Source organism: Mytilus californianus, unplaced genomic scaffold, assembly GCF_021869535.1.
Source record: "Mytilus californianus isolate M0D057914Y unplaced genomic scaffold, xbMytCali1.0.p SCAF_19, whole genome shotgun sequence".
In the NCBI taxonomy this organism is placed as follows: domain Eukaryota; kingdom Metazoa; phylum Mollusca; class Bivalvia; order Mytilida; family Mytilidae; genus Mytilus; species Mytilus californianus.
In genome coordinates, this window is record NW_026262667.1 from 8,529,569 (window position 1) to 8,549,608 (window position 20,040).

A 20,040-nucleotide genomic window follows, 5' to 3' on the forward strand; every position below is an offset into this window, starting at 1 on the left:
AAAATTAAAACTGAACATATGCGGTGATTTTTTTATGATTTTTTTTATTTGTCATGTATTGATAAATGTTACTGGGTAATGATATACGAACAATTAAATACAACTCCAAGTCTGATTACTTCCTCCTGCATCTGTAGTACACTAAATTATTCATGACCCTGAACGACATTAACAAACAAATAAACGTAAATTCATTTTAGCTTAATACTAAATGCTAACTTGACAAACTAATTGACGTCTTGAAACTAAACAAACTGCATAAACTAGCAGTCGTACTTTTTTAAAAGGAATTTTGGACTAAAAAATAATCTATGCATATTGGCAAATTAAAAAGGAATTTACCCAATTCGAAAGAGTTCAAAGGTATCAATTTTCGGTTATATTTATACTTTAATTACTATGCATGTTATGTATTGCGCTTTTCATTTTGATTTTATTTTAACAAATTAGGAAAACTTAGAACCTAAATATGGACGCTGCAATGATGGCAGGCTGAATCTAATCTCGACCGTAATAGCATTTATTATTCATATCCGCGCAAAAAAATTTTTTGATGATAAGATTTAACTAGATTATAAAATTAATTTGCATGATGACTGTTAATTGTCATTTTCCGGATTTTTTTTTTTAAACAGCAGAATTTCATTAAAAAAAATAAATAATGGTTTGTATCTACCATTCACAAGTGACCGACTTTTTAAATCTCAAATTTTGCATGGATCTTGTACCATTATAAAAGGTTAAATCAAACGATTGATTGTGTCATACTTTCCTCTTGGGTCGTCCTTTAACACATTACATTTGACAATTTCTATTATATACGACTGACGGCATTATTTTTAAAGGGCATTTCATGACATAAAGATTAAAGTTTAATGAACTGAAAAATGTAGGACAAAGATAATTACTGTATGGGCGATTTCCCAAATGACCTAAAATGAATAATGAGCTTTTCAATGTATGGCGGATAAAAAACAAACAAAAATTGCACAGAACACATGTATATTATTTAATCACAGGAGGTAAAAACTATCTAGCACAACCACAAGAGAACCAACCAGTTGAAGGGTTGAAAATGTGATAATTTTAATGTGTTCGTCAACAACAGGATCCAGAAAAATGAAAACAAATGCATTTGATCTACATACGAAAACGCTAATTTGACAAACCAACTGAACTTTGGAAACAAACACAAAACTCCATAAAGAAGCTTACTCATCATTTCAAAAAGAACTTCTATTTTTGAAAAAAAACACACTTTTTGGTGTCGGTACTACGAAACTTATGTTTGTCATATTACTCGCTTTCTGGTAAAATAAACGGATTCATCGAGATCATTAAGTATCACTTTTCGTAACTATTTCTAATTAAGATCTGTTTTTTAATGCTATGGTCACATCATTTCCTTGCTCTAGGCTATGGGTTTTGATACACTCTAATACAATTGCCCACTTCATTGGTAATTTAAAAAAAAAAGATACCACACAATATGAACGCTCCATTCAATGGCAGACTGAATGAAATCTGGAGAGTAGAAGCATTCATTTTCTGTAGTTTCTGAATGCGCAAAGTATTTCATTGTGGTAAGATGTTTTACTTATTTAACAGATTACTTGGCATTATTTGATATGAATTTGGAAAACTTGTCTCGTTTTGAATTTTGGAACTGAATCCAAGAATGAGGATGATTTCATATGATTTATAAATCTGACTTTACATCGACGAATATAGAACAAATGCTTCACTTATCGCAGCTGTATATCTTGTATGCTTACCTCAGAACACGTTAAATGTATATTTAAATAACAGTTTAATCACAGAACAAAACGTTTAGAATAATTTCTAACGTTACAATCATTAACTTTAACAGATATCAATAGAGATTTTGGCTAATTTCAAACGATGATTTTTTAGAACTGGTATTGACTCATTGGCACTCATACCACATCTTCTTATTTATATTGAATCCAACGAACATCAAAATGCAAATACTAAAAACATGCACCAAGCAAAATCCTAATTAAATGAGAAAAAATAATACAAAATCTTCAGTAATAAAAAAATAAAAAAATAACGTTAATATGACTAGTCTCAGAATAATTCTAAATTATTTTTGATATTTTAAATTGTAAAAAGATATATATTGAAACTACTATTATTCCCTTTTCACCAATCGTCGCATCTATATATAGCACTTCAATTGTTTAGAGATAGCAGCTGAAAGATATATTTCACAAATACAACTGTCATACACAACTTTTTATCTTAACAAGAAGACTTATTCTCAATGTTTTTTTCAATAAAATTTTGGATTAAATGCACATATATATTGTGTATAAACTATCATATAATTTATATTGAATAGGAGTAAATATGAAAATTTCAAACTCATACAGTTACATATGTGTAAATAAATTTTCAAACAGTTTCCATTCTTAAAATACCAAAAAATAAAAGTATTCAAGAATTCAATTTTCATGATAGAATCTGTAGAAATGTTTAATTTCAGACTCTAAGGTAGATATTCATGATAACCATCTGAAGTTATGTGTAAGAATTAGATTTAGGCTTCTCATATCTGAGGGGCGTTTTCTGAGGAAAAGTGTCATTATCTCAAATTTTTCTGATGCAGTAACACCTTCAGAGTTGTTTTGTGTTATGGATTTGGAATGAAATATTGACTGGATCTATTTTTCTGTCATCAAATTGATATCTTATCTCTGCTTTTGTATGACAATATGAATCGCTGTACTATCTTGTATTTTTCTGGTTTAATTGCCAAAATCTGAACTTTTTGCTGATAAATGATAACACTGCTATGTAAATCAATTCATTACTATTTATCAGTTGTTCCTAATTTTCACAGCAGAGTTGCAAACTGTATTATTGTGTCTGTCCATATGTGTTTCATGACAAACACAATTTCTGTCAAGGAATTTATCTAAGTCTGTCTTAAAGTGTACTGTTTATTCAAAAACCTTATCTTGTCTTTCATTCTGGAATTGAATTCAAGTTTGACGATAATTTCATATGATTGAAGCTGACTTTATATTGAAGATATAGAGAATTTGCTTTATCGATCCCAGTTGTATATTTGTATGCTTACTGCAGAATACTTGAATTGTATATCTAGATAACAGTTCCATTACGGAATAAATGTTAATCACGGAATAAGACGCCTTAAATATTTTCTACTGTTACAATAATTAACTTTAGCCGATATTAAGAGCAATTTGAAGAAATTTACGACGATGAATACTTCTAAGCCTAACACTATCATTTATCCTCCGTTTTCCATGACTATGAATAAAGTTTCATAGTATAAAATTGGGTTATCCTCGTACTTTTGCTCTCTACTATTTATTTTAACACTTGAACTGTACAAAGCGTTATAAAATAAGAAGATGTGATATGATTGCCAATGAGACAACTCTCCACCAGACACCAAATGACGTAAAAGTTAACATCTAAAAGTTACCGGACGGCTTTCAACATTGAGCAAAACCCGTACCGCATAGTCAATTATAAAAGCTCTCTCTCCATTTCTGTCTTTTTTATCAATTAAAAATCTTAAATGGCAATCAATAATAATCAGACGAAATGGTGTTATCTTTTGAAAACAATTGTCAAAAGAAATTAGTTTAAAATTGTTCTAAATATTATTAAAAAATTATCTGTAATAGTACATCAACTTTTCAGTCTTTTTTTTAATATCTGAAGTATTATGGGTAATTTTTTTATTCGTACATCAAACACATGAACTAAACACTGAACTGCAACTAAAACGGAACTTGTCAATTGAAAGAACAAAAATCTAAAGAGTTTCTTATACCACATGATGTGTTATATAGTGCTAATGTAATATGGTATATTCTTTCTTTGATTGACCATGTCATTCGTGTGCTACGTGACATCATGATGTTTGAAAATCTGTATTATTTTGACAATTCATTTATAGGTGTGGAAAAATTAGATTATCAAACTGGCTATAACTTTCATTCATTTCTTGGGCGATATTCCGTTCAAAGAGGTTAAAAGTTGTTTATATTTACAGTTCTTAGATTAAACCCACTCTGTGCTCACACTTATTAAATAACCGATCCTATTATGAAACAGAGGTTTATTAAAATTATTCTATATCAATGTTATATATAACAGAGAAAGGTAATATGATCTCACTTTTGTCTTCTTCAGATACCAAATACTGCAGAACTTTGAACATGAAGCTTTTGGCAAATGCTTTAAACATCACAGAAACAAGACCAAATTACAAAACATTTGAGATACTCGTCAATCAGGACGCATGGGTACTTCTGGCAGTGACTCTTGTGGGACTTGTTATTGGTGTTGGATGCACAGGTATTTTGATATTTAACTTCTGCAAATCTATAGAGATTAAAGAGGCTTATAAAGCCTTGTTAGCGTCATCATAGTTTACGATTGTCAAAAGATACTGATCGGTTTTGAGTTGTGATGTACACCTACTTATATATGTATATAATATCCGTTCTTGTTTACAAAATCAAAATCTGCGACGTACAATGAGCACATGGGCTTCTTATCTTTTTAGAGACCTGAGGTTGTGGATACTTTATCCTATCTTCACGACAAAAATGTAGGTATATTTAACGAGTGGCGTCAATCAGCAGTGGATTCTTAAAAATTGTTCAGGTCTACTGCAAAAGTTTTGATCCTATTCTTTACTATTTTGCAGTAATATCATAATTTTTGATTTTTTTTACGCTTTACACCATTTTTTTCTATGTTTCATTGAAAGATCAAATACATTATCTCATTGAACAGAGCTTTTTCTATAAAAACGGGAATCGTAGATACAACTTTCTTGTTTAGGTCATAAAAAATCTTACTTTGCGACGCATCGCACAGAATTCAAAAACAAATATAAAGAGGTTGATATCACCAAAACGCACATGTAAAGAAGAACTCATACACAATCTTCTCAAAGACAAAAAGAAAAAAAAAAACATCTTGCAAATTTCCTAAATTTCACTTCCATATATATGATTGATGTTCTGTCTCTCAATTTGCCAAAATTTAGATAAATGCATCTATCTCATATATCCCAGTGAACTTGAATCAAGGATACTTCAAAATCTAGAAGATCTATTTCATATCTTTCTCTTTCCTTGACATTGACACAGATGGACGAAAACTATGACAAATTGTCAACCATTTTTTTCAGCAGTAACAAGCCTTCTGTTCAATCGTATTGTGTATACATATCTTGATTGATACGTTACGGCCTGACATGTTCATGTTATACGGACTTCGTTAGCAGGGATGGGTTCCTAACACAAAAAAGTCAAATGGTAGAACGACTGAAATCGACACTTTATAGGTTAACGGTCACTGTCAAGAGTTGGTTGACCGATACGATATATGTTTTTCAACTCCCTTTTTCATATCCCTTTGAAGAATGCAATTTCCTCAGTTTTTGTCAGTTACCTTGATTTGTCTTTTTAATCGATTTATGAGATTTGAACATCGGTAAACTACTTTTGGTTATATTTACTATAATTGGTATCTTTCAGCCTCTCATTTATTGAATTTATGTGAATGATATTTTTACATTTCTTCAAAACATGAACCAATTGTACTTCATACTTTTTTTTTATTTATAAGCTTTGGATTTTCATTTTTTTTCCTTTCAACGTACTTGTAGTCTATTATTGGTATTATCAGTTTTTGGTGAGAAAAAAATACAGATGAAAAATCGTCCGAAATCAAAGAGTTATATTTTGTTCGCTCGTCCAAAAACATGTCTTTTGTCTGCTCTATGGTCGAGTTGTTGTCTCTTTGACACATTCCCCATTTCCATTCTCAATTTTATTATGGTTAGCAATTGTTAACCAATCATACTATTCATTCAGCAGTTGGTCATGCAGTCAATTCGTGTATATATAGCAATAACTAATATATGGTTAAAGTAGCATTTACCATTTTTATACGATATAAGGTCCTTTAAAAACTGTCTCTTTTTCTATTGAAATACATTTTTTATCGATCAGCTTTTCCAGGGTAAAATTATTTTCAATCGTGAAAACTAAGCAATTTTCCGTATGTCGCACGGTAACACACGTATGTTTTCATGAATACTTATGAAATGATTTATGGAATCGTTTATCACCCGCTTGCACTCCAGGTGCATATATTCTTATGCCATGGGTTACACTGTCCTCTGTATCGATATTTTAATTTTTTATGAAATATCTGTGTCACAGACTACCACGAATTTGTTCAACTTGTCGTATCAAAAAATTCCGTCCTGTTTTCTTCAATTATGTCAATACCGAATGCGACATAACAAAATCGTTTAGAAATCAATCAAGACTTTAGTATGACGATAAATTTTCACTTCTGTACTCGTACTGTGAACAAAAAATTTATTTATTTTGTAAATATGTCCGTACTTCTAACAACAAAATTATTATATTCAAATTTAACTGTGTACGTTATCTTATTTAACGCCATTTTGTCACAGGTTATAGATGTCTTTCTGGCATTGTTTTACATCTTTTTTTATTAATATTGTATTTATATTGTGTCATAGATCAAATTTATTCGTTCAGTGTATGTTTACTTGATTTTGTTTATAGGTCTTTATGATCGAGTTAAGCCATTTCAATTGATATTTTATAGCGTGTCTTTTTATGTTGTAATGTTACACTACTGTTTCAGGTAAGGATGACGGTTGGCGCCTGTTAAAACGTTTAAACCAGCTGCATTCGTATGCACCTGTTCTAAGTCAGGAGCATGTTGTTCAGTGGTTGTCGTTTGTTGATGTGGTGCATAAGTGTTTCTCGTTTCTCGTTTTTTATATAGATTGGACCGTTAGTTTTCCTGTTTTAATTGTTTTACACTAGTTAGTTTGGGGCCGTTTATAGCTTGCTGTTCGGTGTGAGCCAAGGCTCCGTGTTGAAGGCCGTACTTTGATCTATAATTGTTTACTTGTTACACATTGTGACTTGGATGGAAAGTTGTCTCATTGGCACTTATAACACATCTTCTTATTTCTATCTTTCTACATACTCCTCAGCAGGATTTAATTGTAAATGAAATTACTTTATCTAAAAAAAACACTATCTGTGTTGTTTTGATCGACTATTTTCAAAGAGAGGCGAAAGATAGCCAAGAGAAATTCAAACGCATACGTCCAAAACAAACAGACAACGCCATGGCAAAAAAATAAAAACGACGAAAAGATAAACAGCAGTACACTTAACATAACATAAAAAACTAAAGACTGAGCAACACGAACCCCACCAAAACCCGGGGGTGATCTCAGGTGCTTCGGAACGGTAAGCAGATCCTGCTCCCCATATGGCACCTGTCGTGTTCCTCATGTAAGTACAAACTCGGTGATAAGTCTGATTGGGTAGGTCACATTCGAGGTAAAGAAGACGGGATTGTGGTTACAACAGTCGGAACACCTCCATCGTCATCTGTGAAACAGATATTTCTTCATGGTTAATCAATTCGTGATGGCGTCCGTAGAATTTTCGAAGGGTTGACTTCAACTTCACCACTTGGAATTTTTGGTTCAATAGCTTCCTTGTAAGCAGCAACCACCTATCAAGGGAGTCATGATATGAAATGCAAGCTCCGGAATATCGTATCAACTAGGAGATCTATACTCCATATTGAGGTGCTGCTGGAATGTTGATTCTTTAAAATGAAAAGTTTACAATTTGATAGCTAAATCATCTTTTTTGTAGTAAAGTTTAGTTCTCAACCGACCCTCATTGTCAATTCCTAGATGTGAGTCAAGATATGAGGCAGACTTAACTGTATCTGTTGTATCCTTGATTTCAAGTTCGATGGAATAGATGCATTCAACATAGTCAACAAACTTTGTGCAAGTCCTCTTTTACCTCTCAGCGGATATCACATAATTGTAAAAATAGAATTCAACTGTAAAGAAGCTTCTAGCATGCACATTTTTCCTTGAAACGATGATTTCCTTGATTAATTTCATATGCACAGAAACAAGTTTTACTGAATTCCAATAAGGTTACATATCTCTATCCCTTTGTGTTTTCTATCAATTCAAACGTATAAATGGCAAACAAACAAAATTCAGAAGAAGTGGTGTTATGGTGGAAAATAATTTGTTAGATGGTCAGGGATCATCAAGATTAGAAGACACTTTGGATATCGGAAGATACCAAGACCTTGTTGATAAATATTCTGTATCAACTTCACAAATAATACATGATGGTCTTGAAGTATAGATTCTAGGTAATGAAGTTGTTTATCATCTTAATAACGTGTTATATTGTTCTTTTATTTGTCTTTGTAAATTATCATCCTTTACTGTTTAGTCCATTTTGTTGGTAATATCCTTTTGGCGTGGCTCGGTACTTATACATCCCGCCATTGTGTTATTGTGCTATGGTCATTTTTTCTATTCCTGTCTTTCATTTTTGCTTATATGCTTTTTCTATATGCCATTTTGTTTTTCTTTGTTCACATATGTGTTTGTTTGTTTGGTCTTTAAGATTATAACAGAGTGTTGACTACTGTACCCCTTTTTTGACATTTTTACCTATTATGTCTGTTTGATTTGTTCACACATTGTTGTCAATATAATGGAATTTTATGCGACTGTTATACAAGTGAGAGGTTTAGCTAGCTACAAAACCAGGTTCAATCCACCATTTTCTACATGCCTGTACCAAGTCAGGAATATGACAGTTGTTTTCCATTCGTTTGATGTGTTTGAGATTTTGATTTTGCCATTTGATAAAGGACTTTCCGTTTTGAATTCTCTTTGGAATTCGGGATTTTTGTTATTTTACTTTTAGATCAGTATAATTGTCGATGAAAATTTGTGTACATATTCGACACGAGAAAACTCTACTGGACGTTGGGTTTGAGATAAAAAAAAAAAATGATGACGTAACACCAAAGTACTAATTTTAATTTTATACTTCATATGTGTGTTTCGAAAATTTAGTTTTCTATAGTAAAAATCATTATGAATGAGATGTCTTGTAAAATAGAACTCATTGACATACCTCAAGTTTACGTTGTTGTATAGAAATGTATCACATACTGATAATCAACAGTGTTTTAGCACTTGTCAAATTCATGTTCACGGATTTCACTCAAATTCTCATATTTGATTTATAACATACTAAAACGTATATCAAAATTACAAAAAAAGTCTAAAATAAACAATTAGCAATACATGGATTCGCTGATATGTATCATCGTGGTGTGTATTTTAATCTAGACGCCATATAATTCACCATCGAGATGAATTCCGAAGACTGCCGACAGTCATATAACTCGATATAAGCATAAATATAGATATAAATAGATAGTGACCACGTGCAATTAGATTATTCTAGGTCTGTTTGATTTCATAATATAGGTTAAAAAAATATGTTAATCATCGTGTTTACCTGTATAAGAATGATTTTTTTGTGGATCGAATCAGTCACCCCTGTTTCACTTTCAATGTTGACATTCTTTTCCTTTTAATAGTTGAACAAGTTTAGTAGATGCGTAAACCATCTTCAGCTAAGAGTTTCAATTGAAGTTGACATGAAAACGGATTCAATGAGGTTATATTATTGTCTTGCAGGTGAATAATACATGAGCGATGTTTTTGATGTTATTTTGACAAATCTGGGCCAAACTGATCGCTTGTAACAAAATTTTATTTCAAATTTCCGCTTTTATTAATACTTAAAGCAAAAAGAATCGTATTTCAAATGTTTTGTCTAATTCGTAAGCAATGCCCCTTCAAAACAGGAAATTATCATTAAAAAAGCAGGATATTATCGGTAAGCTGAAAATCAAAGTTTATGTTACTAAATGGGAAAACAATATTTAAATTTTTATTAAATCTGCAATCCCATATTAAGAAACGCCCACAACATATTCATTTGATATTACTATTATTTATGATTACTCTGCCATTGGCATTGTTCAATCTAATTGTCATCTGCACAGGATGCTTACGAATTGCTGTTTATTTTGTTCACTCTCGAATAAACTGATTGCACTCATTATTGATAACAAATGAAAATAACACATTATAAATCTGGTGCGTGCTTGTATATATATATTAATGAATTAATGGTCCACTGATTATTTCTCTGACAAGTCATTGAATGTGTCAGAGTAAAACATCAGATATGCGTGTTCTCTTGATAAAGAATTAAAACAGGGATCATTTAAAAAAATGAATTATAAGTTTGTTTTAAACAAATCTCATCTTAATTGTATAGCCTATGTTTATATCAAAAGTGGTATTAACCACTTGTGAAGAACAAAACTCATTCAAAGTGTTGGCTAAGTAACATTGGTATTCGGTCAGTTTTTCTCCGTTGATACTTTACTTACTGTCTATACTACACTACAACTTAATTTTATCAATTATAAATTCTCCTATTTCTTTAAATGGTCTTTTGATAAAAGGCAGTTATATGTGCTACAGTTGTTACAATTTCTATTTTAATTATAAAATGCTAATTGAAGATACTAAGATTTGGTTGAACTTATTTTTTCATTATGATAAACTATACCGTCAAAGATTGGAATTCGATGGGAATCATACACAATGAAATTTATTCTGATTGCTAGTTTCAACAATACTTTAAGATGTTAAGATATTTTTTTTTCTATGAACAATCACATTCGTTTCTGAATATACAAATAAAATGTATTCCTCTAAAGTTGAAAATTACTAAATCCAACATTGACAATGATCGATGATTTTCACAAAAAAAACAATTTATCATGGTAATCTTCATACAACAACTCAAAACAAACGAGAGGAATTTTCTTTTCTTTTGTTAATATTTCTTACTTTGATATTGATGTTCTGTTGGCTCATTCTTACCGAGTATACATTTTTGAAGGGAGGTATCAGATTTCATAGAACGTATTATTTTCATAGCTCACACATTTCTTTCATCACGAATATAGTTACCGTAAATGGACAAACTGTTCACTTCACTTTATCACATAATTATAGATTCATTATTGGAGTGTTATTCCACTTTAGGAATTTAGCTCTAAATGTTTATATAATGTATATAACAAATCAGGGATTGTCTTTTCAAAGCTTTCTTTTCGCTGAATAGAACTATTTTACATACTGTTGTTGCTCAATTTTTGCGTCTGGTTTTTTGGTTGATAAATATTAATTCCCTTAATATTGGATCGCCATAATAAAACATATTTGTGCTAAGGTGGCGTTAAGCAAAAATATTCAATCAATTAGTCTCTCTCTAAAAGTATTTGGAAACAAACAAATTGGATCTTTCATCTTTTTTCTATATAAACTCTGTACTTGTGTAATTTTGTCGTTTGAAGATTTCTGGTTTTTTTTGTCTGTCTTCAATACTATCATTACTATTATTATTCTCGTTTCATTTTCTTTCTTGCACATAAACTTGTCCAAAATGAAAGTATCTCTGTGTGTTGTTCCAGGACTTATTATTTCAAAAAGAGATTAAAATGAGAAATTCAAACAAAAATTATGGTGATTTTGACATTCAAAATTCTATAATTTATTGTAATAATCTTAACTTTATTATTTCAGGCAATATCATGGTAATTTTAGCCATAAAGAAAAAGAAGAAGTTACAGACAATATCAAATGTCTTTGTAATGAATTTAGCAGTTTGCGATCTATTACTTTTGGGATGTGTATTACCTTTTAACATCTACACATATATTTCCGATGGTTGGTATACAACATCTACTCTATGCAAATTGGTTGGCTTTTGGGGATATACATTAACTGGTAAGTAAATGAATTCATATTTCAAAACAGGCATTGTTACATTGACAAGAATTCAGTTTAAAGTGTTCTTTATGAAAACGCATCTTTTTAATTATAACTGCGGTGAATTCGAGATAGCCTTAAAATTGCCAAATTAAAAATAATTACTACAAAAAATATAAGTTAACATTTGATCGATTTAAAACTAATAGCATTACCATTGGTAAAATTTTCTTTTTGTTAAGATAAACACATGTAAATTGTCATTAATTCAACACCTGACAACATATGTAAAAGCAGAAAGCCTGAATAAAAAAAATGGAAAGCAACAGATCAGTAAAATGAAACAATTAATAAATAAGTGCATCGAATTCAGTGAAGATGTTATGTTTCGACTTATAAGTGTGAATGCCCCATTGGTATCGTTCGCCTCTCTTTTATCGATTACATATCATATAATTCTAAAATATCAATTACTGAGTACTTTCTCAGTAAGAATTCTACTTCGTCAAAATTATTTCCCCATTACGCCACCTATTTATTTTCAATACGAAAATGGAAGCCATTGTAGGGATGACGCGCTGTCAGTTTAGCTCTTGAAAACAGATAAATTTATCTACATAGCATCATTATCATTCTTACATGAAAGTTGTATTTCAAAACACAAATGTATCTACTAACTATTAAGCATCATGTAATGTACTTTTATGCCTTTTTTCAACTTAAAATTATTGTCTGATTAGTTATCAGGGTGAATTTGCGAAAGTTTAAAAAAATCAAATATTTCATGGAAGGGTAGAGGGGTTGAAGACAAATTACCTTAGATAATACACACACAGAACTTTTTGTTTGAAGTTATGCATTTTTAAGATCCACTTGTAAAGTCTGTCGTCAAGGGTTATCAGTAAAATGTTACAGGGTGTTAGTGCATGGTGTGTCCTACATTACTTCTTTCATTTTTTAGTACATTTCAAGGAAAAATAATCAATATGACTAACTTTTTATTGAAAAATGAGTGTACGAAAATAAAATACAATACAAGTAAGAAGTACACCTCAAATTTTAACATTTGTAGTAGCGGGAAGGTTTTTATTCAAAAACACATACTCTGTTGTTAAGACTCATTAGAAAGGTATTTCTCTTGACCCATATACTTTATTTCTTGGTTGCTGTGTATTTTTGAGGATTATGCCAGGCAATGGGCTAAACGCGAGAAAGAAGACGTAGATACTCTTTCCGAATGGATTAAGGCTGTGAGGTCGTTGATACAAATCCGAATTAAGAAACTAAATGGGCATATCAATACCCAAGCTACATCAATTTTTAAAGACCCAAATGTTGCAAAACACTTGTCCTACCTCCATGACAAATATGTTGTTGTCCCCGCAGATAAAGCCCCAAACAACATCGTTTTTGTGTGTAAATATCATTAAATAAACTGCTTGATAAATGAATTAGGTATTGACAATTCACTTGGAAACTCAACATATACCCTCACGACACTTACCAAAGAGGAAATCCTGGATAATCATAGGTCTGTTCTATGTTCCTTTGGAATTTCAACCAAAGATGAAGAACTGGATCTTCCATCACTGTATTGGATACCTAAACTACATAAGTGTCCTTACAAACAACGGTATATTGCTGGGTCTTCCAAGCGCTCCACGAAACCTCTTTCTAAATTATTAACATCTATTTTATCAGCAATCAAAGCCGGGCTCCAAAGTTATTGTGAAACTGCCTATTCTAGAGGTGGCGTGAATCAGATGTGGATACTAAAAAATTCCAAAGATCTTTTAGAGTACATACAATCTAAGACTCTCTCATCTTGCAATAGTATCAAACCATTTGACTTTTCTACACTTTACACAAGTATTCCCCATTCCAAACTAAAAGACAAATTGAAAGAGTTCGTATTACTTTGTTTCATTAAAAAGAATGGCGAACGTAGATACAAGTATCTTGTCTTGGGGAAGGATAAATCCTACTTTGTAAAGAATCACTCTGATTCAAACAAACAATTCTCTGAAACTGACATCATCAAGATACTTGATTTCTTGATTGACATTATATTTGATACGTTTGGAGGACGTGATTTTCAACAGACTGTCGGAATTCCAATGGGAACCAATTGTGCCCCTCTTCTTGCAGACTTGTTTCTTTATTATTATGAGGCTGACTTCATACAGGAACTTTTTAGGAAGAAAGATAAGAAGTTAGCAATATCCGTTAACTCTACGTTCCGCTATATAGATGATGTTCTCTCACTAAATAATACAAAATTTGGTGACTATGTTGAACGAACCTATCCCATCGAACTAGAGATAAAGGATACTACAGATACAGTTAAGTCTGCCTCATATCTTGACTTACATCTAGAAATTGACAATGAGGGTCGGTTGAAAACTCTCTTTACGACAAAAGAAATGATTTCAGCTTCCCAATTGTGAACTTTCCATTTCTATGTAGCAACATTCCAGCAGCGCCTGCATACGGAGTATATATCTCCCAATTGATACGATATTCCCGGGCTTGTGTTTCCTATCATGATTTCCTTGATAGAAGATTGCTGCTCACAAGGAAGCTATTAAGCCAAGAGTTCCAAATGGTGAAGTTGAAATCATCCCTTCGTAAATTTTACGGGCGCAATCACGAGTTGGTTGACCGTTATGGAATAACCGTTTCACAGATGATATCGGATATGTTCATTATGTCGTAACTACAATACCCTTCCCTTTTCACGAATGTGACTTGCCGAATAAGACAATTTACCGGATTTGTAATAACATAAGCAACACTGTTGGTGCCACATGTGGAGCAGGATCTGCTTACCCTTCCGGAGCACCTGAGATCACCCCCAGTTTTTGGTGGAGTTCGTGTTGCTTAGTCTTTAGTTTTCTATGTTGTGTCATTTGTACTATTATTTGTCTGTTTGTCTTTTTATTTTTGGCCATGGCGTTGTCAGTTTGTTTTCGATCTATGAGTTTGACTGTCCCTCTGGTATCTTTCGTCCCTCTTTTAGTGTTATGATATCAACACGTAGCCCAGATATATAAAAACAATGGAATTTGAAGTGAGATGATGTATCAAATATGTTTTGCTTAATACGTTTTGAAGACAAAACAGTCAACTAACACGTCTGAACATAAAAAGGGGTACCCAAATGTCTTTATCGATGAGATTATTTCCCATTATTAAGATGTTTCCCAAAAACCTGTTGCCGGAGGCAGAGATACAAATAAATGCTTTAAAAAGATCAATCTGTTATCTTTCTGTTAAATATTTTTTTCCGGCAGAGTTTATGCTCATGCACAAAAAAGATCCACATGTATTTGCAACTACCATGATCGACTGCTTTTTCTTTACTTTAAAAGTTTACAAATGTCTCGAAGCTCCATACTAAATTCTAACTTTACAAACGTATGAGATGCAAACAATCCAAAATTATGCACCTACATTAAACTTTTAAAGCCCATAGAAACATATGTTAACAATTCATATATACCATTTTGACCTTGTAAACCTTCTCTAATACTGCAGTTTTTGATTTTCGTTCAATTATTCTTTCACTATTTCATTAAAATGATGTAAATATTTTCTCATAACTTTCGTGGTTTTAATTTGAGAAAGTAATGTTGTGTGTAGGTTACTATTTCGTCGGGTTTAAATGTCATGGAAAATATCCATCCATAAAAAAACACGAACTTTAATTAACTTGTATTTATGATGCGTTTATTTACAAACACTGCTGTTGGAGTTTTCCTCCTCGAGGGTATCATCAGCCTAGTAGTCAACACTTCTATATTGACATGAATTATCATTGATATGGTCATAGTTTAAAATTAACTGTTTACCAAACTTTGAATTTTTCGAAATACTAATGATTTTCTACTGCAGGAATAGATTACCCGTAGCTGTGTTTTGCACAACCGTTTCGGAATTTGGTTCCTCAATTCTTTTCCACTTCGTACTTTATTTGACCTTTTTAACTTTTTATTTAATCGATCGGCACTGATGAGTCTTTTGAAGACGAAACGCGCGTGTGGTATACACAATTTTAAGCCTTGTATTTATGATGAGTTTATTTACAACCATTGTGTCGATGACACTCCTGGGGGGGGGGGGGGGGGTCCTCCCGGATGGTATCACCAGCACAGTAGTCAGCATATCTGTCTTGACATGAATTATCATTGATATGGTTATAATTATGAATTAATTGATTACAAAACTTTGAATTTTTCGAAATACTAAGGATTATTAACCACAGGAATAGATTAATTTAGCTGTGTTTGGCAAAACCCTTTCAACATTTGTGATCCTCAATGCTCTTCCACTTCGCAGTTTACTTGGCATTTTTAACTTTTTTTATTCGAGCGTCACTGATGTATCATTTGTATCCTTCGTTATTTGTTTTATTTTACTTTTTATTGTAAGCCTAGTATTTAAGATGAGTTTATTCAAGCCCTAGTAAAATTTAAAAAAAGTTTTCACAGTATTACAGGAAGGCAATTAATGTTCTTCAACTTCATCTTTTATTTTTTTATTTTCAGGAACAACAATTATAACACTTACACTGATTGCTTTTAACCGCTACAAATTGGTATTAGATATAGGAGCATACAAACAGCTATATACACGTAGAAATATTATCTTGATGTTGATGGTTGCATGGTTGGTACCAGCTGTGTGCCTCATTCCAGCTTTGGTTGGTATATGGGGACAATTTGGATATGTTCCAATGATGGTCACGTGTAATCTATTACTTGATCACAGAAGTCAATTATTCAAAATATTCTTGATGGTAGTACGTGCTGTTCTCCCATGTTTTCTTATAGTGTATTACTACGCACGGATATATCATACGACAAGGAAAAGTCACCAGCGCATTGGTAAAATTGGACGCAATCCATCGTCACTAGATGTACACAATCATGCAAAAGAAATGCACATGACCAGGATGATGCTGATAATTTTTCTGGTGTTTTCTCTCTCTTACTTTCCGTGCACAGTTACTGGGATGATCGACTGGAATATTGTATTGTCGAAACAGTATCATATGTTTTGTCAAATTTCAATCTATTTGGGAAGTGCTGCGAATCCTTTAGTATACGGACTTATGAACTCTCAGTTTAGACAGGCTTATCGCGAATTAGTATGTTGTTTCAACAATTATCTTACTACTTATTCACTAACATCAACAAAAAAAAGTTCATTTTTAAACAGTAGTAATCAAATGAAAGGAAAATCTAATTCAAGAATGTCATCTGATCTTCAGTCGGGAATTTATCCTTTATTGATGGTCAAGCATTGTAATATTGATTCAAAGCCTACTTCCGAAGAAGTGTCCACTAACAATAACCATGACCCATGTATGATGAATGATTCTTCAATGAATGAAAAACGACCAACATTTACACTTGAATGAGGCGGACAATATGCTGTGAAAAAAAACAGACTGGAAAACTGACTAAAGTAAACATGAATATTTGACTCTTGTTTACAATAATCTGAATGATTATTGAAAAAAATGTGGACAATTGATTATACGTATTAAATGCCCTTGATCTTCAATGAACGATAGTTAAAATAACAAAATAACAAAAATACCAAACTCCAAGGAAAATTCAAACCGAAAAGTCCATTATAAAATGGTAAAATCAAAGCTCAAACAAATCAACGTATGGAAAACAACTGTTATAATTCTGACTTGGTACAGGCATTTCCTTGTGTAGAAAATGATGGATTAAACTTGGTTTTATAGCTAGCTAACCCTCTCAATTGTATGACAGTCGCATATAATTCCATTATATTAACAACAATGTGTGAGCAAAACAAACAGACATTATAGACAAACATGTCAAAAATAGGAGTACAGCAGTCAACATTGTGTTATAATCTTAATCACCATAAAAACAAGTAACTATGTTAACAGAGAAAAAAATAAAATGGCATGAGCAAAAATGAAAGACAAAAATACAAAAAATGAATATAGCACAACACCACTAATGAAAATATAGATACCGAGCCACGCCAAAAGAAATATTATCAAAAATTTAAAGAGGGGCGAAAGATACCAGAGGGACATTCAAACTCATAAATCGAAAATAAACTGACAACTCCATGGCTAAAAAAGATGATAAACAACGTCAGTACCTAGAATCTATAATTAAAGACCATCATGTATTATTTGTGAAGTTGATACGGTTGATTAGGGACTTTCCTTTTTGAATTTTCCTCGGAGTTTAGTATTTTTGTGATTTTACTTTTTATCAAGAAGGTCTTGGTATCTTCCGATGAACGTTTTTTTTAGAACCACGACACGTTCTTTGACATAACCCTAGGGCCTTGTTCATCAACTATCTGTTCAGACACTGGCGTCATTTTATAAAGTCTGAGTAGCAGCTGCAAGCTTTTGAATACCGAATGCATTGAAGATACCTAGGGGTAATAAAAAAGCAAAGAAAAAAACGATTACCATTGCCAAAAGAAATACGACTAAAAGACAAACACACCAAGATTTGGGATTCTTGTAGCTGAAATTACTTATCTAGTTGCATCCATAATATCACCCATGGTGATCTTTGAATAGCCATATACTACGTAATGAAGACTGGATTGGCTACGGCCAGTAATATATAGTTTATGCTATCTTTAATATTGATTTCAAAATGGTCAACCAAGTAATCTTACAACATTTAAAGTAATGTCTTTATTTGAAACTTGTTTCGGTAATGTCCTTGTTATAGCAATCATCAAGGAGTACTGATATCGGTATTAAACAAAATATTTTGTTATATCTATATCATAATGTTCTTATTTATGGTAAAGTGTCCATGTTTTTGTTAATTATCTTTAGAAAAAACTATACTTTTTAGGTTTTACGCCTTGTACTTCCAGTTTAACAATTTTTGAAGAAGTTTCAAGATGGAATTCAAGCCTATAGGTCGAAATAGAACACATAAAATGGCATTGAGAAAAGAAAAAAGAAATAGTAGAGCTGCCAAAAAAAACACAAAAAATCACAAACAACTAACGATCTAACAACAAAAACTCGGTAAAAACAAGACAGAACAGTTCTTGGTCTAGAAGTGACACTCTCGCTGTGTTAACCGGTGTTTAAATCTTTAAATTAGGAGTTGGTGATAAGGCAGATTAGTATATCCGTAGACATAACTTAATTCATAAACCATCCGTGTATGTGATATTTAAATCAAATTCTGATCTAATCTGATATTACAGAACATTTGGTAGCTATAAATGATGTAATTAATCCTCCGCTTTCATGTACCTTACACTTAAGAGCTGCAAGGAAACACAATGCAACGATCAAGTTTGGCTTTTTGAAGTCTTTGATAGATTTATGTTTTTGTTTCATCAATATATGTTATTGCTAAAGATCTTTAAGTTTTCTGCACTATAAAAAAATTTTAATTGTTTAATCAATAGCGTTTCTGATGCCATAACACATTGAATGCTAAATCTGACTAATAGTACTTGTTGCACTTAGTTATTTATTGATGCGCTGTACTATTATTCCATTTAATCTGTACAATTAAACTGACATATTGCCAGTAATAAATTCATAACATTTATATATTTCTACAGAACATTAAAAGCAGATCATTTTTCCATTTTGTGGAGATTTCACTTTTTCATTGAACGTATTGCCAACACACATATCCAAACCGCTTCATCTCTTTCAAAGTTATATTTAGCCACATTGCAATTTTCAAAATAACTTTCAATGTCTTATCTCCTGTAAAAATAGTTTGTTTGTGCTGATTATCAAAGTCGTCCAGGAACTGGCAGATAAAAATCTTTGATATGAATTTCATAAAAATCCGACAAGAGTTGTAGGCGACAGAGTGCTTACAATGCAATTTTTCATAGAATTAACATTTCCAAAGGACATAACTCGATTTAAAATAATTGATCAGTGCTGATTTTATAACTCGTCCGAGACATACCTGATATTAATCTTTGATCATAATTTGATACAAATCCTACAGGAAATATGGGTTTGATGACACTTACAATACAATGTTCAATATAATATATATATATAGATATAAGGTCATGACAATATAAAGCTGCAAAATAGTTATGATTCCTATTGGAGGAGTTTGACATTTATAGATCTTGTCTTGCCTTTTACATTTGTTTATTACAGTTGACACAGGAGCTGCTTACCCTTCCGGAGCACGTGAGATCACCTCGGTTTTTGTGGAGGGGTTTGTTTGCTCAGTGTTTAGTTTAGTTTAGTTCTTCTATGTTGTGTG

General features: G+C 31.8%; 1 protein-coding gene across 1 annotated transcript in view; it reads left to right on the top strand.

Moving 5' to 3' along the window:
• The window catches only part of LOC127727216 (G-protein coupled receptor moody-like), a 29,577-nt gene extending 10,174 nt beyond the window's left edge, over positions 1-19,403 (top strand). The window contains exons 2-4 of the mRNA XM_052234690.1: positions 4,195-4,359; positions 11,579-11,782; positions 16,312-19,403. Coding sequence (XP_052090650.1) covers positions 4,221-4,359; positions 11,579-11,782; positions 16,312-17,186 — 1,218 coding nt within the window. The 5' untranslated portion in view covers positions 4,195-4,220 and the 3' untranslated portion in view covers positions 17,187-19,403. The remainder of the gene's footprint in view (positions 1-4,194; positions 4,360-11,578; positions 11,783-16,311) is intronic.
• Positions 19,404-20,040: the final 637 nt, after the last annotated feature.